This window comes from Talpa occidentalis, unplaced genomic scaffold (assembly GCF_014898055.3).
Source record: "Talpa occidentalis isolate TD23 unplaced genomic scaffold, MPIMG_talOcc4v2.1 talOcc4.3, whole genome shotgun sequence".
In the NCBI taxonomy this organism is placed as follows: domain Eukaryota; kingdom Metazoa; phylum Chordata; class Mammalia; order Eulipotyphla; family Talpidae; genus Talpa; species Talpa occidentalis.
Genome location: NW_023603184.1, coordinates 113,347,764 through 113,374,336, shown reverse-complemented (window position 1 = coordinate 113,374,336; position 26,573 = coordinate 113,347,764). Strand labels below are relative to the sequence as shown.

At 38.7% G+C, this 26,573-nt stretch overlaps 1 protein-coding gene across 2 annotated transcripts in view; it reads right to left on the bottom strand.

Annotated features, from left to right (window-relative positions):
* The window catches only part of ITGAV (integrin subunit alpha V), an 80,297-nt gene extending 65,062 nt beyond the window's left edge, over nucleotides 1-15,235 (bottom strand). Inside the window, exons 1-2 of one of the 2 annotated variants that reach the window (XM_037523677.2) lie at nucleotides 14,823-15,235; nucleotides 2,499-2,629 (exon numbers count right to left, since the gene is read on the bottom strand). In XM_037523677.2, coding sequence (XP_037379574.1) covers nucleotides 2,499-2,629; nucleotides 14,823-15,007 — 316 coding nt within the window. In that variant the 5' untranslated portion in view covers nucleotides 15,008-15,235. The remainder of the gene's footprint in view (nucleotides 1-2,498; nucleotides 2,630-14,822) is intronic. The other variant, XM_037523678.2, reaches the window with a different exon arrangement.
* Between the last annotated feature and the right edge of the window lie 11,338 nt (nucleotides 15,236-26,573).

Sequence of the window (26,573 nt, the reverse complement as noted above, 5' to 3'; positions counted from 1 at the left end):
TCAGCCTCTGAGGCGCCAGTTCGATCCCTGGTCACCAGCGAGGGTCCCACATGGCGCGCAGACCTCTCCTGCCGCCCGCTGCTCCCCTCAGCAGTGTACTTCATCACTCTGCCTGTTCTGCTCTCTGCTCTGGCTCTGGTGAATTCTCTCACCCTCCCCCGCTTCTGACTGTACCAGTGCTTGTATAAATAAATAAATAAATCTTTAAAAAAAAAAAAGAAAAAGAAAAAAAGGTTGTGAACCTCTGTGAACCTCTGCAATATCTATCAACACTTGAAACATACATATACTTTGCATAAAATCTCTTGCCAGGCTTTTATCCTACAAACATACTTACAGATGTATGAATAATGTGTGTAACATTTCACTATATCAAGGTTTATGATAACAAAAGACTAAAAATAACCTAGATGCAAATCAATTAGAAATATGAGTTAAATAAATTACCAATATACAGCGTACCACCAGGGATATGCAAAGAAAGAGACAAATCCATATATGTCAATATGGAAAGCTCTATAAAGGATTTATATTGCTAGGTGTGGGTGGCTGGCTAACAGTATATTTAGCATATTCCTATTTGTCCGTTGTTTTTTGTAAGACTATTTACATGGGTAGGAAAAAGAAAATTCTAGGATCAAAGAAATTTAGAGTGATTGCCTCTAAGCAGACTGATAAAGATGGAAGTCCTATTTTTCATTATACATACCCTTTTGGACTATTTGAAATGCTTCCTACCAAGTGTAGATATTATTTTTTCAATAAACAAAATATTACATATTTTATATGTAATATATTTAGCTATATAAATTATATATAAATGTATATATGTAATATATACAAATATTTTCAATATTACATAAAGCCAAATTTCAAAAGACCAGCAGTAAATTATCTTGCATTGCACAAAACCTATGGCGCTAAATACAGAAACATATCTGAACAGTTCAACCTATCAAAACTAAATTACAATTTCATTTTATAAGCATTCATGTTTAGTTAAAAGACATAAATGCCCTGGCCCATAATAAACTGAAATACACAGGTATTCTGAAATGCATTTCTCTATTATGGTAAAACTGAGACTATTTTATATTCTTGGGGTTTTCCAAATGTCAGTCATATATGATAAAAAAAAAAAAAACAAAACAGGTTTAATGTAGATGGTTTCAAATGGAAAAAAAACATGTGACCCAATTCCTATAAAAGTTTAATGACTGACGTTCATTTTGGCACTGATCACAGTGTCAAATGGAAAGGTTCACATCATAATTCCTGTTTCACTAAGACTATAATTCCCAGAATGAATGAATATATTAAAAAAAAAAAACAACAGGAAACAACAAAAGAGGCAAAGTACTGATTTTCTTCAGTTTTATCTGAAAGTATTCTATCTAAGCCAGCAAGTCAGAATCATCTCAAAACATTGCAAAACTATTATGGCAGAAATATCACACTATTTTTTGAAGATTCTCTAAACACATGTACATAAATATCCCAAAACAAATATGAACAGGATTATGTACATTTTTTCCACTGAAGTAAAGGTAAAATTAAGTTATTTCCTAAGTCATTCTCACCTTCCTTATATATTTCTTCTTACCGTCACCATCCTGACTGACAATGACATTTGTCCCTGTAGATAAAATTCTTATGTTATCAGAAATATAACATAATTTTTCCAATAAATTTTGGATGAGCATTTTTTTTTCAGTCAACTGAAAAAATTTGTTCTACTTGCATAGAACAATTTCTCAACTAGTTTTGGCAGCACAACATAAGACTAAGATATAGCTAGGATTGGGAAGTTGATTTTTCACATTAACTTTTTAATTTTCTTACATTATTGTTCATTTTTGTACAGTACTTTTGACTTCTCCCCTCGGGTGTAGTCCCTGTAAATCTCCCACCATCACATCGCCTGTGAACTGTCACCACAGTCCCTTGTGCTCTTCCCACCCCTGTTTTGATCCCTCTCCCCTGCTATATGCCTCAGATGTACAGTTGCCTACAAATTTTATCTTTTTGACCCTTTGTTCGTTTTCCCTATATTCCTCCTATATTGATACCATCTGATATTTTTCTTTGTCCTTCTGACTAATTTCACTCAGCATAATCCAGGAAGTTGATTTTCTACGGTGAGTGAGTCAGGCTTAATTTTGCCAACACAGAAAAGAACAAAAAAGGCTTCCTCCCACTTTTCAAAAGAGGTGCAAAAAGATTTTAATAGATCTTCCCCAGATTTCTGCTGATAGACACTATCAGTTGAAAGCTAAAGACATCTAAAGCAGTGGACACACAATATATTTTTAATATTCTTATATGCTACAAAATGATAAGGAAAATATACAACAAATTAATTGTCTTTATGTAATTTTCCCTTATATACATTATTTCAATAATGTCTGCTTTTAAGCTAAACCAAATGCTTCCAAAAATTAATTTTTTTTTTTTAAGTGAAGATAATTAAGAAAGAGATCTCTGCATCAACAGTTTACCTGTGGCATCAAATTCAATTGGCTGGCACCCACGATGAGAAGACCAGTCACATTTGAGGACCTGCCCTCCTTCCACAATCCCAGGCTGGGTAGTGTTTGCTTTGGGAGCTCCCACCAAAAGAAATACCCTGCTAAAATACAAAAGGGAAGACAAGATTTTAAATGGCACAAAGCATAAATAATATTTCTGGTTTAAAATCAATCATGCTCTTGATATTATCTACAATATTTTTTAGTAGTTCACTAAATCTGTGCTACTCATTTGATGCTAATCTGTGCTACTCATTTGATGCTCTCTTACATACATACCTTTGTCAATACAGTTTACTCGTCCTAATAACATATAAGGCAACATCATGGTTACATGTTATTTAAAAACTTGTGCTGGCCAAGTTATATATTTGAAGTATGTTCAGTTTCTATGTCAACTATATCTCAATAAGGCTATTAAAAATGTATGCTGGTGGGCCTCCTGGTGAAGCAAGGAGTTAAGTCTCAGCACTATGAAGCTATCAGCAGCCACTGCAGCACAAGTTCGATCCCTGGCCAGGTTGCTGACCCACATGGCGCAGCAGACCTCTCCTATTTCACCCACTGATTCCCTCAGCAGTGTTTTCAGTCAATCCACCTGTTCTATTCCCCACTCTGTCTCTGGTGAATCCTTTCACCCCCCCTCCCCCACATCTGACCTATTCTCTAGCTCTTGTATGCATAAATAAAAATAAAATAAAACTTTAAAAATGTATGCTGGATAAGAGTCAGGGAAGATTTGTTTTGATTTTTTGGGGTTTGCTATATACTTAATAAAAAAAATTCTAAATAAATTATTATAAAATATGGTAGTTCTAATTATCCTTTTTCCATTCATAAAACTTACCTTAGTTTCAGAACTACTATCCTTTTTTAATGGTGACCAAATTTCTCTTCACAAAATCAATCTAATCAATCTTTTTCAAAGAAAAGAATCACTATTGGTTTCTTATCAAAGTAGGATTAGTGGAAGTCCAAACAATCTATAGTCAAAATTTTAAGTGAAAGAAATCTTTAATGTAGTTGTTTACTACTGAGAAAAAGGATAGAAATTAGAGCTTATTAGAGCTGGCACTAGAGATACCAAGATGAATAGGACAAGCGTGGTTCCTGTTCTGCATGGGGCTTACATTTCTTTGTGGGAGAAATCGAGAAATAATCAAAATATTGTTAAGTCGAAAACACTGACAACACATTACCATTGTACAGTATGCCTGTGTGGCTGACCAGGAGCTGTGGCTCCCTGACCCTCACTGTTCAAATGCTACTGTGATTTAGGATAAGAAAATATATTTGGTCTTCTTCCTAGTTTAAGGCAGAGCTCCAAAAACCTAATTCCCTAAGTGACTGGACTAACACGGTGTCTTTGTTACTTTGATGATGACTTTCAGAATGCACTTATGTTTGGAGGCTGCTGTTGGAGCTAATGATAGAGGATTGAAGCTTTCAGTCCCTTCCCCTGACCTCTCTCTGTGAAAAGAGGGATTGTAGGCTGAATTGATAATGGTCAAGGGTTTAGTCAATCACAACTATGGAACAAAGCTGCCATAAAAGCCCACCAGGACAGAGCTCAGAGAGCCTCAGGGATGGTGAACACAGAGGGGTAGGACTGTGGCACACCTGGAAAGGGCATGGAAGCCTCCAAAACCTTCCCCCATACCTTGTCCTGTTCATCTCTTCCAACTGGCTGTTTCAGAGTAATATTCTTTTATAATAAACTAGTGATCTAGAGTAAGTCAAATGTTCCTCAAAGTTGTGAGTAACTCTAGCAAATGAATCAAACTTGAACAGGTGGTCCTGGGAATCTCTGATCGAATAGACAAGCAGCCAAAAGTGCGGGGAACAACCTGGCTGGGATTGGCATCTGGAGTCCAAGAAGGGGGTCACTGGGACCCCCAATTTATAACTGGTCAGTTAGAAGCACAGGTAGCAACCTGGGCTTTCACCTGGGATCTAAAGTGAGGGCTGAGGGAGAACTGTACGGAGGTAAGCCCTTAATCTGTGAATCACACCCCATCTCCAGGCCAGTAGACATCAGATTGAGTTGCATTGTAAGACAAACAGGTGGCATCCCAGAATTGCTTATTGGATAAGCAAATCCATCAAAACTGGGTCCAAAGGAGTTATAAAGAAAACAAACAATTGACTAAGAAAGATTATTTAGAAATGGGGGTGGGGGGAGAAACCTTTAGTTAAAGGAAGACTATCTCTAAGGAATGGATGGGAGAGACTTCTTTCAGATAAAGTCTAAGAAAGTTAACTTTAAAGAAAGAGGAGGAAAGGTCTCTCTGAGATAAAGTAGCAAGTAAAGTAATCTCTAAGGAACTTACCAGAAAATTAGATACACAGGATTGGAAGGAGTTTTGTATGCTGGGGGTGAAGGGAGAAGAGGAAAACGCAGGATGAGTGAGTGGGAAGGTTAACAGGAGCACCCTAGGAGGGAGCAGAAATACCTTAGGCAGGAAAACACTTAGCTTTTAAGAGCTACAAGACCTGGGAGTGGCAAAAGATAAACTTAGGGAGTGTGGCAAGAGCCAAGTCAAGCAGGACCTTTCAGTCAATGTAAAATTTTGGATTTTATCATAAAGTCCATGTGAAGCCTTTGAATGTGTTTTAAACAGAAGAACATAAGCTAGTAAAACTAAATGGGGTGCCTTATGTGGAAAGGATTAAGAAAGGCAAAAATGGAATAAAGAAAGCAAGCTTACGATGGAGGTAATAGTAACCTGGAAGACGAAGGGAAAAGTGTACGGCGGGTAGATTTGAGAAATATCTGGAGTAGAAGGAACAGGAATGGCCGGTGGCTTGAATGTGAGAGTAAGGAAAGACTGTATGGATAGGAATGCCACTGACTGAGCTGAAAGTCTAGAGTAAGGAGGCAGAAGACAGAATAAGCATTGACACAAAAACCAAAAATTCAGTTCTCAGTATGTCAGTCTGACACATCTGTGAGACACCTGACTGGTAGTGGGGAGCTCTGAGTTCTTCCAGAGGTAAAATTCTGAGAACCATCAGCTGGGAATGGATGGATTCATGCAGGGAGAAAGAAGCTTCAGTGAGGCGGAGGACAGCGTAAGCTCTGAAGGGTAATGATATTTAGGGAGTCAGGTAGAGAAAGAGGACAGAGTAAATGAGGAGAAAATGGTTGAAATATAGGAGGAAAAAACAGGATATTATTAGACATAGAAAGCCCTTAATAAATGCTGTTACCACTAACACTTCATTTACTTGTTAAAATTCTAGCAAAGGAGCATTTAAAATTGCTTTTCACAGTTTTTGTATGAGACTATGAAGACATGTATATCTTAAATATGAAAAATGTTCATTTTCAATTTTATTTATAAATTTCAACCTCACTTCTTATGGGTGGTATCCATCAAATCATATTTAGACTAGTCAAGAGCTGGCTGCAAGAATCACTGGGTTACAGGAATCCTGCTCTCTGAAGCCTATCTTAAAACTCTATACTCAAAATAAAGACAAAACTTCCAACCAAACCACACCCTGTGTAATAAAGCCTTATGCAGTCATATTTGGCAACAGCAAAACACCAATGCTTTTCTCTTCCTAGCCAAATGACTATGGATAAGAAATCAACTTGGTTTACATTCAGTAAGAACATTTAAGAAAAAAACAAGGCTATGAGTAAGAGATCCCTCACCCCCTCAACCCCACCATGAATAACAGAATGTCTCATTGTCATCATATATATATACACACACACACATATGTATACATATATGTATAAATTGACCCATGAACAACAGAAATTTGAACTTTGCAGGTCGACTTATATGAGGACTTATATGAGGACAAGACTTATTTTCTTGTAAACAGAAGTTGTAATCTTACAGTATCACTAAAAACTGTACAGCACTATGAAAGCATTTTCTCTTCCTGATGCTTCTCATAATTTCCTTTTTCTAGTTTACTTTTTTGTAAGAATACTGTGCACAATACATACAACTTACAAAATACACGTTAATCTACTGTTCATGTTATGGTAATGTTTCACCCATTCATGTTATGGTAATGTTTCCTGGACCTGTCCTTGGTCCAGGACCAAGGGCAGGAAGAGGGGTACCCAAACCTGCTCACTCAAAATAGGTTCTGCCATCCACCACATCAAGACAGAAACATATAGACCTTTAATGGAAAAGAACTTTAATACAATTACTGTACAATACAGAAAAGGGGAAGAATATAGTTTCCAAATCAAGCACCCAAAGTTACCCATCCCCTCGTGGGTAAAAGACCAGCCAAACAGGATTGGCCCAAAGCAAGGCCCAAAAACCTTCCACAAGTCTAAAGCATCTTCTGGTGGTGAATCATAAAGAAGGGTTAAAAACAGTCAGACAAGTCTGGGAGGAAAAGAGCAAAATAAAAATCAAGATAAAAGTTGTCATTGTTAACCTCCCCACGGGTCTCTCACCCACGTCTGTTTCACCCAGTCCAGGACTAAGAAGCAAGCAGAGTTTCTTTCCATGTCTCTCTGTTCCTTGTGCCTCCTTCAAGTCACCTTCTGGCTCTCCAGCCTGTTTCCTTCCTTCTCCAGTCTCCTCTCCAGCTTCTTCTCCTCCCTGCTCAGCAACACCCTCCTTTGGGTGGGGCAGGGAACCTGGAACATCCCCTTTTCCTTGGGACCACCCAGTTACAGTAATGCTTCTGGTCAACAGTGGTTAAGTTTTTAGGGGAAGTTAAAAGTTACACGCATGGGCCTCCCCTGGTGGCGCAGGTGGTTGAGCGCAGCATTGTGAAGCTGTCCGCAACCTCTGCAGCACCGGTTCAATCCAGGCCAGCTGGCGAGGGTCCCACATGGTGCGGCAGACCTCTCCTGTCTCGCCCGCTGCTTCAGCAGTATATTTCATCAGTCTGCCTGTTCTGTTCCCCGCTTCATCTCTGGTGAATCCTCTCACCCTCCCACGAATCTGGCCTATATCCCCGTTCTTGTATAAATAAATAAATCTATCTTTAAAAAATAAAAGTTACATGCAGATTTTCATCTGTTTGGGAAGATAGCATCCCTAGCCCCAAATTGTTATATCTTATATGAAAATTTTCATTTCACTTAACTATATGAAATTTTCCATTTCAACCTGTCAAAACTTTGACCATAAAACTTCCCCTCTTCCTCTTACTGAAATTAATTGAGTGTATGACAGGGAAAAAGAACATTTCAAAAAGTGTAATTTTGGGGGTTTTTTTACACTTAAAAATGCATAGGGTCATTCCTTGAATAGTCCTAGTAAGAGTAATACAAACACAAGTATGTATGTAATTTTAGTGTTGTGGATAATTGTCAGGTTCCAGGAGATCAAGATAGAAGAACAGGTTCTCAGAATATGCCTAGAAACCTACAAGGAACTCTTTCCTAGATTGTCATCACTTGCATGTTAGAGATGCTTTTATAATTCTTTTCTCAAAGCTATTTTTTCAACTTTACAATGAATTTCTTCCTTGAATACAGGAAACTCTATTTCATCTTTGTGCCAGCTACATAATAAGCACTCGAGAGAAGTTTTTTTGTCAGCTAAGTAGCAAGTATTTTTGATAGCTATAGGTCTTAATCTTGATGTAGACATTTCCATTATCCCCAACCCCTGTAAAATACAGAATCCTTTATTAAACACCCAAATAAATTATCCTTAAATAAGTTCTTTGTACAGCATATCTCTTCTTAATTTTGGATTTCAGACACTTTCCTTGCTTGGCACTATAAGACAAAGAGGGCTGGAAAGTTATTAGGGAACCCAGCCTTCAGTAAAACAGAAAAAAAGGACACAGTAGGAGAGTTCTGAATGGAAACTGCACTCTATTGGCAGCACATAGCTGAGTTCCTTGGATAAGACCAGGAACAAGCCTGCTGCTTTTCATCAGACCATTTGCACATTATAGGCATGAAATGATGGTAATTAGATGTACTAATAATGGGTGTTCATCAAGTTTTCCTAAGCATACCTTCATGTGCTGTCTTGCACACTGGTGAAATGCCACTGAAAGGGTAGAATAATATGAAAGGAATGTGTGAGCACTGTCAATTTCTAAATGCTAGGTTAACGGTGGGGTGGAGGGACCCGGAGGGATAAAGTTCTTTGTCGAAAATGTCAACATGATATTTAAGTTATTTTTAAGAGTATTGTAGAAAGTTTTTTAAAGAGAAAAATGGAGATAGTGATACTGTTTCAGGCAAACGTTAAGTCTAAGAAAGAGTTGAATAGAGAAAAATTAAATATCTGTAGAGAATAAAGGGTACAAGATGATAAGTGCCGCTACACGAGGAAATGAAGGACTATAAAAGCAAAAGATATTACAAAAAACAAAAGCCTATTAATGTGTTGGGAGGAGGAATCATATGTCATGAAGGGTTTTTGCCACGGTATTTAAAAGCCTGTGAATGAAATGCTTTATAAAAAATTTAGCGTTACTTGAAGTTCATCTATGTATGTTTAATGAATGTCTACAACAACTTAATTAGGGTAAGAGAAGTGACAGACCAGGAAAAATACTTGCAATATAAGTAGCACTGTCTAAAGGATAGTTTGAGACTAAAGGCTACAATCACCATATAAACCAACAGAAAATCACTTAAAATCACTGAGCCTCAGTTTCCTCTTCCATTGAATAAAAATACAATGCTCACTGTTAACTACCTAAAAAAGAAATTTTCTGAACATGGATAGTAGAAAAAAGCAAACTTAGGAAATCTGTAACTAACATAAAAACTTAAGATGATAAACTAAAAATAACAAAAATATTCCTTAATAAATTAGGAAACATGAAAGTTAAAATCTATTTTAAAAAGGGTGCAAGGGGTTAAGCATCGCACTATGAAGCAATCCACAGCCTCTGCAGCACGAGTTCCATCCCGGCAGGCCAGAGAGCAACCCACATGGCACAGCAGACTTCTCCTGTCTCGCCCGCTGCTCCCCTCAGCAGTGTGTTTCAGTCAGTCTGCCTGTTCTGTTCCCCACTCTGTCTCTGGTGAATCCTCTCATCCCCCTGCATCTCTGGCCTGTATCCCAGCTCTTGTATGCATAAATAAATAAATCTTTTTTAAAAAAGGGCTTTTACTTTCTCTGTTATCTGCAAGGTCGTTAATGAAAGCAAATACAAGATCTCAAGTGAAAAGAAAAGGGTAGGAAATAGTTGAATTGCAATATCCCCTGACAATGATGAAAATTTGGAAAATGTACAGGGAGTCGAGGCTAACAGATTTCACTATCAGAGAAAATCTGAAACTGAGCAACTTAGTTCCATTTACCTGCAACTTTCACCTACAGACTCCATCTCCCTCCAGAAAGTTTGCCCAAGAATAGTATCACAATACTCCTCCTCACCATTCCTTTTTTTAAAGACTTGAGACATTTCCAAATGAAGGTTTACATACATGAGCAGACTATTAATAGCATGCCACAAAATTCTAAAAGAGAAGGGCAGAGTGAGCGTTTGGAGGAAGAAAGGGGGAGAACAAGGGAGAGAGAACAGTAGAAGGATGGGAGAGGGAAGGAAGGGCCGGGGAGGCGAGGGGAGATAGAGGCCAGCCAAGGAGAGGAAGACATTAGCGACAGACAAGATCTTCAGAAAAACCAACCAGAGATGTCCTTCGATGCACTTCCTACCCAAAGTGTACTTTCAGGGCAGTTGCTTCAGGGAATGCGACCTTGACTACCAAGGAGGGGCAACCAGCCAAACAATGACAAGTACATTTTTTAAAGCCTCCAAATGAACTAAGTTATTTGGCTGCTTTCAGCACTGACTTCTCCAAGATAAAGCATGTTTAATATATTTGACTGCCTCTGGGCTGACCAAGAAGCCTTCACCAAAATGAACTTCTGAAAAATTATCATGTATGTACATAGAAAGAAATGTATATAAGATAGTGCTGAATGTTATTTCAGAGCTACAATTTAAGTCTCAGATTTCATTTTCATTTTTAAAAAATGCTAGTGTCAACACTGATATTATGTAAAACAAGTATTATAGTATCTATAAATCCTATCCATTTCCCCATAATGACCTACAAACCTTGGGCCTTAATCAGGAATAATCAACATAAGATTTACTTTCCAAATACTAAGACTATAGTCTGTGCATGTATATTATTTTTATGACAAGACAAATGAACCAATATAGCCAGTGCCACACAGATGTTTATGACAATGAGCTGGCCTCCTTTTATAAAGGGTTGGGAAGGTGGTTACAATGGTGAAGGGACACACGAACTTTTAAAAGGACATGCAGTTAAGTCAAGCTACAAGGGGCTTGCATTCAGGTTAAGCAGTTTGGAATGTCTCTCTGGCTATGGCAGAACGTGGAGGAAATTTTAGCAGCAGCACACCAGGATCAAAGAGAAACTATAGAAAGGCAAAACTATGAGAAACACATATGATATTTCACAGGTCTCAAGCTAAATGATGAGCAGAGGGATGAGGGCTTGAAGACCATACTTGAGACCACACTTGAGAAGACAAGGCTGAGATATGGATGCAAGAAACATTAACCAGTAAGAATTTTAGGGCTTTCCGCCTGGTGAATAACCACTTACTAATATTAGGGGAGTACAGTAGAAGACACAAAGAAAAATAGAAAATGAGAGGGAGGAATATGAAATTATTTCCAGGGTGACAGAGAAAATGATGGTACTGTTAATAGAAACAAAGGTGCAAATGACATCTTTTGGTGAAAGAGAGTTCATTTTTAGTTAAACTGAGGTAAAACGAACTAGTCACGGAGAAATAATCCAGTGGCAGTTGGAATCTGAAATTAAAGCTCTACTTTCCTATGTACAGCCAGGACAGCAGCTGTGGTTTAAAAACTCCCCAGGTGTTGCAAACAGGATGGCTGAGAAGCACTGAATGTTCTGCAGGATCTTCTGCTACCTGAGCCTACTCACCCACACTTTGTCTTTGAGATCAGAAGAACAGGAAGTAGCTGTTAATAAGACTCCTTTAGTTCTAATTTAAGGGAAAAGGGCAAGAATTCCAATCCAGTGTTACTCATTACCAGCATTATTGAAAAATAAATTTATCTGAAATATGAGACCTATATAATTTCTATTTTAATAAAGAACAAAGTTGTTCAATTATTTTATTCTGAAAAACTTAAAATCTGAAGATAAACATTAAATGGAGTTTGAATGTCATACCTATCTTTTGATGCTCCCCTTCACCTTGCTCCTCAAACCCACACCAATCCTTCTCAAACAACTAAATCAATCCTTCTCAAACACAATCCTTCTCAAACAACTTGTGTCACCTCTGGTGGCGCAAGAGGTTAAGTCTCAGCACTCTGAAGCTATCCGCAGCCACTACAGCATGAGTTCCATCTCGAGCCAGGAAGCTAGCCCATATGGCACAGTAGACCTCTACTGCCTTGCCCGCTGCTCCCCTCAGCAGTGTATTTCAGTCACTCTGCCTGTTCTGTTCCCCACTCTGTCTCCAGTGAATCCTATCATCCCCCTGCACCCCTGGCCTGCACCCTGGCTCTTGTATGCATAAATAAATAAATCTTTTAAAAAAAAAAAAACTGCAGTCTCTTCCAGCTTCAGTTTCTTCACCTATAAGAATGAGTTTCTATATTGCCCCATTTCCCCGGTGTGTGTGTGCCACAGAATGAAATGAGACATCCTAGTAAAAGTGCTCTGTAAATTATAAAATAGGATAACAAATAAAAATGTCACTACTATAATTAAACCTAGGGTACGATTTTCAATTGCTCCAATAATTCTCTGTAACTTTACTTCTCAGCCTGTGATCTTTAAATTTTACCAAAGTTCTTCAATATAGTAACTACAAATTAATGCATACAGAAAAAATATGGAGTGCTAATTTTTTATTTTTCATAATATTTAAATCACTATTCTTGTGATTTTTATTTTTCACTTCAAACCTAAGACTCATTTCTGGAGAGATTTTCTGGAAAAGTCACCTTAATATTTTTGCTTAGTACTTTATTTTGCTATCTCTTTAAAAATCATTCACTCGTCTGTTTTTACAACATGGAAATTATTCAATAATTTTTTTTACAAAAGAAAAATAAGACATAAAACAATTTCATAGCTTGCCCCAGATACTAAGACACCTATAGAAACTGGAAGCAGAAGGAATAGACTTCATTACATTGCTTCCTTACTAATCCAGGCATTCTTCCTTCAGAAGAAAAGAATCTTTTACTAGCAAACACTTTCGTATTATGTGGATTTTTTTTTTCTTTAGGAGTTTATAATCACACCAAGAAACGAGAATGAATGAAGCTTGTAATGTTATAAATGGCATTTGCCATGTACTTTGAATTCCAATACTTGTAAAATGTAAAAGTACCTTTTTATAAAATTAGGTGTAATTTTAAGTTTATCTTTGTTAAATGTGACCAGTCAGTAGGTAGAAGCCTTTGTGTCTATTTAGTTTTCAAAAAACCTTAAAGTTGATTTGTGCTTTTTAAGTTACAACTTACCAGTCTACCACTTCAACACTGATGAAGATTTCAAAATACTATCTGAAACAAAACCTAAGTTCAAGTTTCCCTTACCACCAAAAGCCCACTTGGGAAGTCATGTAAAGCTGTGGTTATACTTCACTCCATGACCACAATGACTGATCAAATATTAGCCATCATGCCTTATAAAATAAAAACAATAAAATAGTAAATAATTCATTCCAATAGTTCAATGTTACTGCATTTTCAACAGTACATACACTTAAAGTTTATCATCTTGTCATGTAAATTTACACCACTAAACTCAGAACTTGTGCAGAATAACAACATTCACAAAGCATTCCAGTGAAGTACTTAAGTGTAAACTCTTGACAACAGATATGTAGCTTCAAAAGTATTAAAATTTCCATGCAAATTAAATCTAAAAAAGCACATTTGGGAGCAACTAAAATCTCTGTACCTCAAAGACACACACCTAAAATATCTGGTAACAAAGAGCTTTCAAAATAAAAGATAAGGTTGAAAAGACTATTGAATCAAATGAGAAGGTTTGTATATGCTGCCCAAAATTAATGGTTATTTTTATTTTGGAAAATATGTGCTCGGATCCCATAGAAAACAGGGAAGCTGGAAACAAAATTGAGTTCATTACATACAACAGTGTCTAGGTTCCACTGACTGTTTGCAATTTAGTTGTTGCTGCAAAAGCTGTCACCAAAATGAATGGTATCCAGTAACAATCAGAAAGACCCTGAGTCTTGAATCTTCTAATAACCTTAGGAAACTATTTGGATCATCCTCAAATGAGGCAGACATGAGTTGGAAAATGGTCCTATCCCACTCCTGACCATCAAAATTATCCTCCCCCATAAAACACAAGACTTTAAAATACAGAGAAAATTTAGAAACAAAAATATACTGTTACAATTATAAGAACTTAGAAAGAATCCCAAGAACACGTCTCCTTGAAGATAGGATTTAAACATCAGAAGACAACCAAAGAACACTCATTAAATCAGTACTTCTAAAGTTAATATGGGGGTGGGGTGGTGTGAATGATGTCAGCCTTCAGTAAAGTCAGAGACAACTTTTAATCCAATAATGACAGCTGTCACACATCCTGACGGTGATTGCCACGCGAAGTGTTGGCAATCTGAAAATATAACTGAATTCTAAAATATTAAGTTCCAAAAGACCTGCAGTGAGTGAAAACTGCAAACACCCTAGTTCTTTGTGAACAATGACCTAAATAATAAAACACTATAAAAAGAACAGATGACACATTCAATTCATCTGCTCCCCTCAAACGAGCAAAAAGTCTGACAGTCCCAGAGATAAGACAAAAAGAACTTGGTAGGACAGTATGGTCATTTTAGTGATCATAATGTCTAGAAAAGGAGTAAATGAAAAGAAACAGAATCAGGCTCAGAGGCGGAGAAGAATGGGGGAGGGCTTGGTGAGGGAGAACGAGCAGGACGGGTGTTTGCAGAGAAGGGATACAGAGAAGGCTAGCCCACCGCGGAGAAGAAGAAGTTAGGCGAGGAAACTGACCAAATCCGGGATCCTGGCAAAGGTGGTGCAGAGACCCACGGGACCAAGCACTTTCCTGAATTTTAAGCACAGGTCGACTTCAACGCTCTCCCTCAGAGGAAAGAAGAGGGAGGGAATTGGGTGGTGGGTGCCTCAGGATTTCATCTCCCCCAATTTTTCTACCTAAGCCTAAATCACCCTGTGGGGGGTAGGGGTGACGGGCGGACGACGCTGGGATCCCCCACCAAAGATCTCTCCCAGGGGGTAAACGAGGGTGGGTGCGCCTAGTGGGGGAGGGGGCCGACTCCCCTGCCAAGTGTGGCCACTTACGAAGACGCGCTGGGAACGAAGAAATCCACCGCGAAGCCGAAGTAACTTCCCTCAGGGCCGGAGTACTCGGCAGGACTATCCACGTCTAGGTTGAAGGCGCTGCTGAGAGGCAACAGCAATCCGGGGAGAAGAAGTAGGAGGCGGCGAGGGCGAAGGCTCAGCAGTCGCCGCGGCAGAGAAGCCATCGCCACAGTGCGCGCGGGGCGCCGAGCCCGGAGTCGCGGCCACCCCTCCCGGAGCGCACGGTGCCCACGGCCCGCCGCCTGGGCGCGCTGAAACTTGCCAGCCGCTCGCTCCCGGCGAGTCCGGGACAGCGCCAGGAGAGGCAGGAGGGCTGAGCTCCGGAGCAGCCGCCCGGGAAGTGGGGCGCAGGGCGCTGGGGCGGGGACAGCAGCACGGGCGGCCCCTCGCCTGCCTCCTGGGCCGCTCCACCGGGGGGGGGGGGGGAGGGGGCTGCCGGGGTAAGAGCCGCACCCCCGGCGGGAGAGCTCCGGCTGGCAGTGGGAGGAGGCAGGGAAAGAAGGAGGAGCCAGCTCGAGCCGAGCCGCCCCGCCAGAGGAAGTGGGGGAGGAGGTTCATCCTCCTACCCGAGCGAGCCGCGCGCACTTCCGTGCGCGGTCGCTCTGTCCAGAGAACCCGGTGGCTGCGCGGAGGCTCCAGACTCTCAGAGCCCTGGATTGCTGAAGAGCTGCTAGAATAACCCTCAAATCCAGCCTCCGGAGGGTGCGGGGGATGGGGATGAGGGTGGTAAGGGTGGTCCAGGGGTAGTCAAGCGTTTCAACTGGCGTTTCAACCTGGTGGCTTCCATCCTAGCGCCTGGCCAACTCCATGGCCCCTGCTGGTGCAGAGAACGTCCCTGCGATTTTTGTTTTAAAGGGAGGAAGGTTTTACCCGCCTTCTCGTGTTTCTGCTACTTGAAAACCTGGCAGGCTCTCACAAACTCTGTAGTTAATGGTCGTGTTCCTCCCCCACTCTGTGCAATACACAAACACTGAACTTAATTATAAACTTCCAGAATGCTAGCACAGCCTCTTCCAGACGAGTTGTGTTAAAGCTAAACTGAAGCGGTCCACGAAAGAATTGGCGAGCCAAAGAATGGGCAGTAATCCTTTTAAATCAAGACTTATTCCTACTTTATTAACTGGAGCTGCATAATTTCCAGTAGCCTGTCGATTTAGAACGTGAGATACAAATACAATTTCATAGTTAGAAGAAGGGATATGCAACACTGAAATAAGGCCCCTTGTGACTTGCTTGCTGTGGGTATGTTCTGCCATACCCAAACCCTTCATGCACAGCTGAGAGACTTCTTTGCAGGCAGGAGTCTTGATCTTTTTCTTTATATTCCCAAATCCTAGCGTCTTAAAATAATGAATGAATGACTAAACGAATGAATGAGGGAATGGAGACGAAATGATGAGGAAACTTTGCCCAGAGAAGTGATTTTCCCATATTGTGTATCACCTGTAAAGAATTTGGTGAACAAGACTGAAAGGCTAAATGCATCGTGTAGACCTAAAAAAAACTTACAAGTACTACTACGGTAATTTGGGATTGTTTTCCCAAAGTAACTGTTAAAGCTCAATCACAATACACATTAATTAAGTTTAATTAATCCTGTGAAAGTTATGTGGATTTAACATGCAATGTCGGATTTAAATTTACAGTTCTTAATTACATTGCATATACTTTGATGTTTAAATTAAACTAAAAGATGCGGAGCAAAACCTTGAGTATGTTTTACAAGTCATAGTCAAGCACTTGTATGAAGGAAATTACAATGTGAGACACTCAATCCTACATAAATACTTATACATACAAATGTAACTTTCTTCTCAAGATGTTCCCTAATTCATTAAAGAGATTGTGGGCATGTATGCACCCACAAACCCAAAGGGTCTTTATGCCTTAAAAGTCTGGGAACAAATCACTTTGGAAAACCATTCAGAGAGGGAAGGCAGAAGAGTGTGGAGGTTCAAACTCTGGTTGAACCCAGAAAACCCTCACACTCTTGAGTTCTAGGACTGAGATCCGACAGACCAGGGTAGAGGAGGAAAGAAATGAGGAGACCAAGAAGGGAAGGAACTAAAAAACAAATGCAACATCCACATGCTCATCCAAACTTGAGTAAATTTATAGTATCACATTTCTACTTGGAGACAGTGTACACATGCACACACTAACCTAATGCCTTAAGGTGCTCTGGGTTATAAAGTCAGGCATTTTTGTAATCTTTGTAACAGAATAGTCATGCTTAACCAATCATCTACCTTGCAAACTGAGTTTATTGCAGTACATATCAATTTTATCTTGCATATTCAGAATCCACAATGAGCATAGTGGAAAAAAACAAATTATTCTATGAAAGAAAAGCTATGGCTCTCCCTCATTCCCATGGCATGTGACTCTTTACAACAATTTTCCAACTAAAAAAAACCCTGCTATTTAATAAGGGCCCCCCCTGCTGGCACAGGGGTTAAAGTCTCAGCAATATCTATCTATTGCCAGCCACTGCAGCATATGCTTCTATCCCTGGGCAGGGAGCTCTCCCACATGGCATAGCAGACCTCTCCTGTCTAGCCCCTGCTCCCCTCAGCAGTGTTTCAGTTGATCTGCCTTTTTCTGCCTCCCACTTTGTCTCTGGTGAATCCTCTCACTCCCTTACCACCCTCTCCCCCGCCACCCATCCCACCCCTGACCTATAGCCCAGTTCTTATATGCATAGATAAATAAATCTTAAAAAAAAAAAAATTAGCAAACATCTAAAAACCTACTACACCACTGGAACATAAAACCTTTCAAAATCACTGCTTTATTTATATCATGAGTCATAGAAGGAATCACATGGTATAATTTTAAATGTTTCTGGTACTTGAGAGATGATTGCTAATACTTTGCTTCTAGTAATCATTTTATATAAATGTAGCCTTGCTATTACTGAATATTATAAAACCAAACATTTAACTCTTTTTTCTTTCAGATTTATGGTAAATGTAAACATTCATGACTAAAGTATTTTTAAAAACGGTAATCTACAAAGTTACACATATATTTTTCCCTTGGAAAATAGCAAGAAAATTTCATTAACGAGAAAACACACCATTTATACCTTGCATATGTATATATAATTCCCAAAGACATTTTCCTAAAGCTTTAATCCTCTTATTGTTTATTCTTAGTAATATTCCATCTAAATGATTATTAAAATATTTTCTTTTGTAAGTGAAATCATCTCCATGTCTCAAAAAGATATAGCTAAACATATGTCTATGAAACACAATTTTGCAGGGGAAATTTCAATATCAATAAGAAGATATAACAGCATTACATATACTAGTGAATATTATTAGTTAACAGCTATGAAACTTAGTACATATTACATTAGGATATACTTTTTCATGTTCTATTATATAAACAAGTATAAAAATCTGATTTTGAACACAAATATAACAAATTTATTCCCTTTCCACTTATAGAAACATTCCACTTAACTGATCTTATTAAATAATATGCTAGTCATTTATTTCTTCCTCAAATATTTGTTAAGTGCCCACTATATGCCCAACATTTTAATTGGAACTCAAATTACCAAAATAAATTGGACATGACCCCTGCTAGGAAACTGTAGTTTAATTAAGTAAATACTATGTAAATGATATTAGCTAACGTTTACTTAAGTACATGCTTTACTCTGTGCTAAGTGCTCTATTAAAATATATCACATGAGTTATTCCTCTTCATACTATTACTCCAGGTCGGTAATTTAACCCATTTTACAGATGAGAACAATGAATGTGCTACGTTAAAATATATTCCCTTCAAGAGGTGAAGTTTTATTGTCCACCCTGAGGTTGGACTGGACTTCATGAATTTTTTTAAATATTTATTTTATTTATTTATGCATACACGAGCTGGGGTGGAGACCAGAGATGCGGCTGGGGCAGGGAGAGGGTGATTAGATTCCCCAGAGACAGAGTGGGGAGCAGAACAGGCAGATCTACTGAAATACACTGCTGGGCGAGACAGGAGAGGTCTGCTGTGCCATGTGGGTCAGCTCCCTGGCCTGGGATCAAATAGTGCTGAGACTTAGCCCCTTGTACCACCAGGTAGGTCCTTCATGAATTGTTTTTTTTTAAGATTTATTTATTTATGCATACAAGAACTGGGGTACAGGCCAGAGGTGCAGTGGGTGAGAGGATTTACCAGAGACAGAGTAGGGAACAGAACAGGCAGACTGACTGAAATACACTGCTGAGGGGAGTCCCGGGCGAGCCAGGAGAGGTCTGCTGCACCATGTGAGTAGCTCCCTGGCAGGGGATTGAGCTGCATTAGCTGCAAATAGCTTCATAGGTCGCGTCTTAACCCCTTGTGCCACCAGGGAGGCCCATGCATTATTTTTAATGAGTATAATAAAAAAGAAGTGACTACAACTTTGGTTAGTAGATCACAAAAGGACTGTGGCTTCCTTCTGTTCTCCAGGATGGGAAGCCCGGTGCCCTGTTGTGAGAACAGACAAGCTTCCCAATAGAGAGACCATGAGGAGGGAGCTTGGGGCCTCCTCCCAGCAACCATGTGTGAATCATCCTCAAAGCAGAACTTTCTTCCCAGGTCTTCAGATGATAGCAGCCCTTGCCAACTTCTAACCTCAAGAGAGTGAAACAGAAACTGTTCATCTAAACTGCTCCTTAATTATTGACCCACTGAAACTGTGAGATAATGTTTATTGCTTTGAGTCAATCCATTTTAGGGATAATTTGTTATTTAGCAATAGATGACTAATATAATTGGTTTAGAGAAATCATGTAATTTGCACAGAACTAAAAACTATTGAAGATATCCTAGTCTGTCTATTGTACTAAAATGACCAAATAATTTATCGTCCAATTGGGATACTTCAGAGAATAATAAGGATACTGATAATAATAATTATCTTGGTATAATATGTACACACTGGAACTATCTAGGGCAAACTGGGACATAGGATCACCTATTGCTCATGTTTTTACTGCTGTACCATTCTATTTCTTACATAAATAAATATGTAATGTGACCGGACCAACAATGGAAGTGTAGCATGGGGAAATGATAATCCATCTGCTCTGACAAAGGCTGCTAGCTACCTGCCCAATATTCATTGTCCCTTTTCTGAGCAAATGCTTTAATTGTGTGATGGCAATATGTGTCTAGCTGGAAAAAAACAAAAAACTCTGTATATTCTAGCTCCCTTGTAGATGACCAAAAGATATCAATATGAGTTGTCAGTTGGAGATAGTAGGAAAGGCTTTAAAAGGGGAATATTTTTAATCAGGATTGTTTTTCCTCTGCAACTTCTTTTTCCTGCCTGCAATTTCTTTACAGCTCATGCCTGGGACATGGATGTGTTGGTTGGAGCTATAGTAGTCTCACTGTAAACATGAGGCCACTTTGGTAAGAGAGATCGTGATCTATGAATCACAGAACAATCTGGTTTTCTGATAACGCTGAACCTATCATTCCTGTCTTGAACTGTAAATCTGGACTATATTATGTGAGAGAACACACCCACTCCTATTTTTCTTTAAGCAGATATTACTAGGGTTTTCAGTTATACTTGATTAACATAATGCAAATTGATATATCCAACTTCATTTCCTCAAGAAACAGATTTAAAGTTTGAGCGCCAAACATTCGCTATTAACCAATCTGATAGAAATTGTGACACAAATATATATATATATGAGTGTGTGTGTATCTATTTATCTATCTGTCTGTCTGTCTGTCTGTCTGTCTATCTATCTATTTATCTATCTACATACCACTCATCTTACTTTATAGGTAATTAAAACCTAAGCATTGTCTGACAGTTTTCTTAATAATATAAAATAATTATTTTTAGAAAGCAGAATCAGTTCATTTTTTTAGTGCCTAAGAGTTTTACATGCCATATAGGACCTCATTCATTTGTTGGAATTAATAAAACAAGTATCATCAAATTATTATGAGTAATACTTTTTTGGACGGGCTGGCGCTTTCACCAATTTTGTTGCTTTTAAATGATTCATTTGGGGGGTTCTGAGCTCATAACTCTTACTGCCTTTAAAAACCCTCAGATTAGTTAGGATTTCCACTTTTCAGTCATTACAAAAATGTGCCAGAGGATTTTCATGAACTGTTAAATATTTGATTTAATAAGAAATGATCATATTCATTAGTTAGATACAGAGCTCTTAATTACATAATTGTACTAGAATTAGCTCATAGAAATATAAAAAGAACTAAGTAAAAAGCTTGGTGCATGTTTGACATTTTTGTGAAACATAAGGTGTTTCTACACTTAATTTTTTTTCTTTTGAGTTTTGAAAAAAATAATGGTTAGTATGGATATAGTTACATTAATCAATGCTACTTGGCTTATAAATAAGATTCTTTTAAGAAATTCAGTTAACTTTTTTATTCTAATTTTTTCAGGTTAGTTATTTTATATCAGGTTAGAATATCTTTATAACAAAATTTTTAACAATTAGTGCAATCATGTGAATATTAAATCTTAAAGTGAATTATATTTTTAATAAGAAGGACTCATTGTAAAGTGATTTGATTGTATGCTCTATAGTGGGCCAATCATAAAGTGGAACCTACAGTATTGTAATGTCCTAGTCAATCCCAACAAACACAGATGTGTCAAATTGCAAGTATGTACAATTTAAAAACAAAAAAATTCTCGATGTAATTATGCAAATATCATACATTTTCCCTTATTACCATATATAATTTATACTGTAGGCAAAAATCACATCTATTTGTGTGATTTCCCTATGCATGATAGTTAATTCCACTTGTTTTCCAAGAGAAAGGGGGAAAATCACAATTTGGTGAGTCTTGAAACCTATAAAAGCCAGCAAGGATCTTCCATGCCAACTATATGTACATAGCTATTCTTTTTTCCCTTACTTTTAATTTCCATTACTAAAGTTTCATGATAACTCCTCAAGATGGAGATTTCTAAGTAGATGTTATATACTGCTCTTCTAGAAATTGGGAGTTTTACCACCAGCTATTTCACTTTTACTATGGCAAAGAAAATATAGGCTGATCTCATCAAATGTCCAAAGAGATGACATTTCTTGAGGGTTTTCTGGATTCTCATAATCTCTTAAGGGCAAAAGAGAAGCAAGAGAGAAAAAGGTGTGAATTTTCATCTACCACTGAGAAGCAGCCATGTCTGAAACTAAAATATCACTTGCTTGATAATCTTTCTCTTTCATTAAATAACATTTTCTCATGCTTTAACTCATTGGTTTTTGAATTTGGCAATGGAACAATCTTTCAAAGACATGCTAGCAAAAATGCATCATATATAAAGCAAATAAAAGCAGGATTCAGGGGCCTCCCTGGTGGCGCAGGGGTTAAGCAATGCACTATGAAGCAATCCGCAGCCTCTGCAGCACAAGTTTGACCCCTGGCTGGCCAGAGAGCAACCCACATGGCGCAGCAGACCTCTCCTGTCTCACCCTCTGCTCCTCTTAGCAGTGTATTTCAGTCGGTCTGCCTGTTCTGTTCCCTACTCTGTCTCCACTGAATCCTCTTACCCCCTGCATCTCTGGCCTATACTCCAGCTCTTGTAAGCATAAATAAATAAATCTTTAAAAAAAAAAAAAGCAGGATTCAGATGTTCCAAGTATCACCATTTAGCAGGATAGAAAGCCATGGCTTCCAACACTTGAAACAAGCTTAGTTTTATGATGTACCTTTTTGAGGTGATATGATGAAGACAAAAAAATAAGAAAAAGATAGTTGTTTCTCTCAAACAATTTCACCTTCATTTTTCTACAGTGGTTTCAGAATACTCATCTGTCATTTAAATTATTCCCCACAAAGATTAGGTGCCAGTATGTATGTGGATTGATTTTTGGACTTTTGTTTCTATTCCTTTGGTCTATGTATCTGTTTTTGTGCCAATACCATATAGTTTTCAATACTGTTGCTTTACATTTATTTCTTTTTGAAGCAATTATAGATGGAGTTATTTTCTTAATTTCATTGGCTTCTTCATTGTTTGCTGATTTTGTAACTTGCCATTTTGCTATATTCATTCAATGTTTCTGATCACTTTTGAATGGAATCTTTAGGATCATCTATATGTAATATATCATCTGTAAATAGTGATAGTTTCACTTCTTTTCCTGTTTGGATTCCCTTTATTTCATTTTTGTCTGATAGCATCTATTCCCATCTTGTTGAGAGTTTTCATCATAAAGGGGTGCTGAATCTTATCAAATGCCTTCTCTGCATCTATTGATATTATCATATGATTTTTATATTTACTTTTGTTGATATAATGTATTCCATTAATTGATTTATGTATATTAAACCATCCCTGCATCCCTCGGATACATTCCACTTGATTATGATATAATATCCTTACGGGATACGGTTGAATTCAGTTTGCTAGTATTTTGTTGAAAATTTTTGTGTCATTGTTCATCAGGGACATTGGTATATCATTGGTATATCACTGGTATATAACTGAGCTGGTTTTGTCTGGTTTCATAATTAAGGTGATATTGATATCATAAAATGTATTAGGGAAGATTTCTTATATTTTAACAACTTGGGGCAAGGCTGGCATTAGTGCTTTAAAATTTTGATAAGGGCCTCCCCTGGTGGAGCAGCAGTTGAGTGCTGGGCTGCGAAGCTGCCCGCAGCCTCTGCAGCGCCAGTGCGATCCCTGGCCACCAACCGGGCGAGGGTCCCACATGGCGCACAGGCCTCTCCTGCTGCCAGCTGCTCCCCTCAGCAGTGTACTTTGGTCCTTCTGCCTGCTCTGCTCCCAGCTCTGGCTCTGGTGAATTCTCTCACCCTCCCGCGCTTCTGACTGTACCAAGTGCTTGTGTAAATGAATAAATAAATCTTTAAAAAAATTTTTTTTTTAAATAATAAAATAAATAAAATTTTGAGAAAACTCATCTGTAAAGTCATCTGGTCCTGAGTTTTAGTTTTTGGATAGATTTTTTACTATTGTTTCAATTTCCATGCTCACAATCATTTTGTTCAATTCATTTGTTTCTCCCTGGGTTAATCTTGATAGACTACGTTAAACTAGAAATTTATCCATTTCTTCTAGGTTATGAAATTTATGGAGTTGTTGTTCATAGTAATCTCTTACAATCTTTTGTATTCCTGTGCCATCACTGGTAATTTTTCCTCTTTCATTTGTGACTTTGATAATGTTTTCTCTCTTCTTTATTTTCTGTTTGTTTAGTTAGAGGTATATCTATTTTATCTTCCTTTGTTACATTGATTTCATTTTTCACTCTTTTAATCTCTTATTTATTTCTGCTTTTATTTTTATTACTTCCTTCCTTCTACTAATTTTGAGTCTTAATTTGTACCACTTTCTCAAATTGGTTGAGGTGTGATAGTTGATGATTTGGGATTTTTATTGCTTTTTAATGTGGGCCTGTACTATAATTATCTTTCTCCTTACAACAGCTTTTGCTGGGTTCCACAGATTCCTGTAGTTCTATTCAAGTATTTCTTTGTTGGGGGTAGCAGATGTTTTGAATAGCTCAGGCAGCAGCCTCTGCTATGGGGAAGTCCAGGGGCTCTGACGCTATTCAGGCTACTGCTATTTCTTTTTTTTTTTTTTTAAGATTTATTTATTTATGCATACAAGAACTGGGGTACAGGCCAGAAGTAAGAAGGGTGAGAAGACACTTGAGAGAAAGTGGGGAACAGAACAGGCAGACTGACTGAAAATATACTGTTTAGGCTAGCAGCGGGTGAGATAGGAGAGGTCTGCTGTGCCATGTGGGTAGCCCCCTGGCCTTCCCTGGATGGAACTCCTGTTGCAGAGGTTGCAGATAGCTTCACAGTGCTGTGCTTAACCCCTTGAGCCACCAGGGAGGCACACCTACTCTGTTTCATGTTAAAATCCTCAGAATCAATCCAGTAGTCTTTATTCTGTGCCCTTACTTCAGCAGCTCTCCAGCAATGCACCCTCTGTCCTGGGGGCCTGCTTGTGCACCCCTTTATCCAGCACAATGCTGGGTCTTTGCACCCCGCACCCCCAATATTGGTGAGTACATGAGCCAGCAGCTATAAGGGACTCATCCTGTTATCATCCTAAACAAAGTTCACTTAAAAGTTTTTCCTACCCCTTTCCTTCAGATTGATGCTCCTATTATATGCTGTGGTCCTTTTTCCCTCAGGGTTTTGGCAGTGGTAGCTGGAGTTGGTAAGCCAGGTGTCTTCACTTTGCTGCCATCTTGCTGGACTCTGCCAGATTTTTGCGATCAAAAATTTTCCAAAATAAAAAAAAGTCAGAATTGGCTAATGTAAAGTTAGTTTCCGCTTCTACCAGAACTATCCCATAGTGATTTGGATAACAAGAAGTCGTACCCTTTAAGAGGATAAAATGATAGAACAGAATAAAGAGGAATTGAACTGAACCTGAGGAGCTAGGTACAGAGTATAAAATCTGAAAATTGTGTCCAAGAGAGGAATGAGATATCAAATTGGCCTATAGTTACAAAAACTATTGTGAATCAGTGACAAAGGGAGGGTGGCTTTCCAATCTACTCCCATTATCTCTAATCCTGGGAATTTGCTACTTTGTTTACCAAGTACAAGGAGTAATAAGAAAAGGAATCTAAAATGTATTCTGGGAAAGTGGCCTGTGAAGGGACTTATATATCAGTAATTCTTAAGAAAAACACCAGCCTCTGAGTGCTATAGTGGAAAAAAACATGAAAATGTCTTCTAGTTAACTAACAGGAAACATGTGATTACAAGCCTTTGAATTTGCCTGCTGTCTCAAGTTAAGGCATTTTATATATTGTACTGTATTTAAAATTTCCTTTGGAATTTTTTTCTTTTGGTTAAGATTTAAGGAAAAGTTTGCCAAGGTTTATGTCTTCCTGAGTCAGCAAGTAAATTTCCCATTCCTCTTCCAGTTGGGTGAGTCATCAGTCAGGCTTAGGGAAGTTGTAGAGTCCTGGCTGTCTGGGAGGGATGAGAAATAACATTACAGTCAATCAGTCTAGACTGTTTGAGGGACAGCAGCTTGGCCATTTATGGTATCATTTCCCCTTACTAGACAGCAAAGAGAAACTCCTGGGAATATATGTGGGGTTACCAGATTTAGCAAATAAAAATACACTGGATACATTTTTAACATATGTATGTTCCAGTCAGTATTTTTGACACTCTTTTACTGAAAAAAATAATCCTCACTTATCTGAAATTCACTTTTATCTAGGCAGCCTATATTTTATCTGTCACCCCTACATATATGGATCTCACTTCATATCATCTACCTTTTACTGCTCTGCAGAAAACAATAGAGATGAAACTCTACAGTCTTTAATTTTAGGAAACACACTGCAGAGAAAATGAAAGCTTTAAGTCCCCGTCCCCAGGTCCCGGCCCCCACCCCCACCGCCCTCCTGCCATTAGCACCTATGATTGGCACCTGTGGTCTTACACGCACGCCTGATGCGGCATGTGGAGCATGCTGTGGGCGTGCGCAAGAGACTGAACATGTAAGGGCAGAGACACAGAGGACAGTGGGGGGCGGCAGAAGACCATAGCGGAGTGCAGTGGAGCCTGTCAGAGAACAGCTAAGAGAGGAAAGAGCACATAGGGATTCGCAGGGTGGTCCAAATTGCTGTCTCCCAGCTGGCTTGTCTCCCCTACCCTGTGGGGATGATGCCAAAGGCATCAAGGGTCTCCTTTGAGCTGCCTGAACCGACAATGAACCTACCCGGCCTG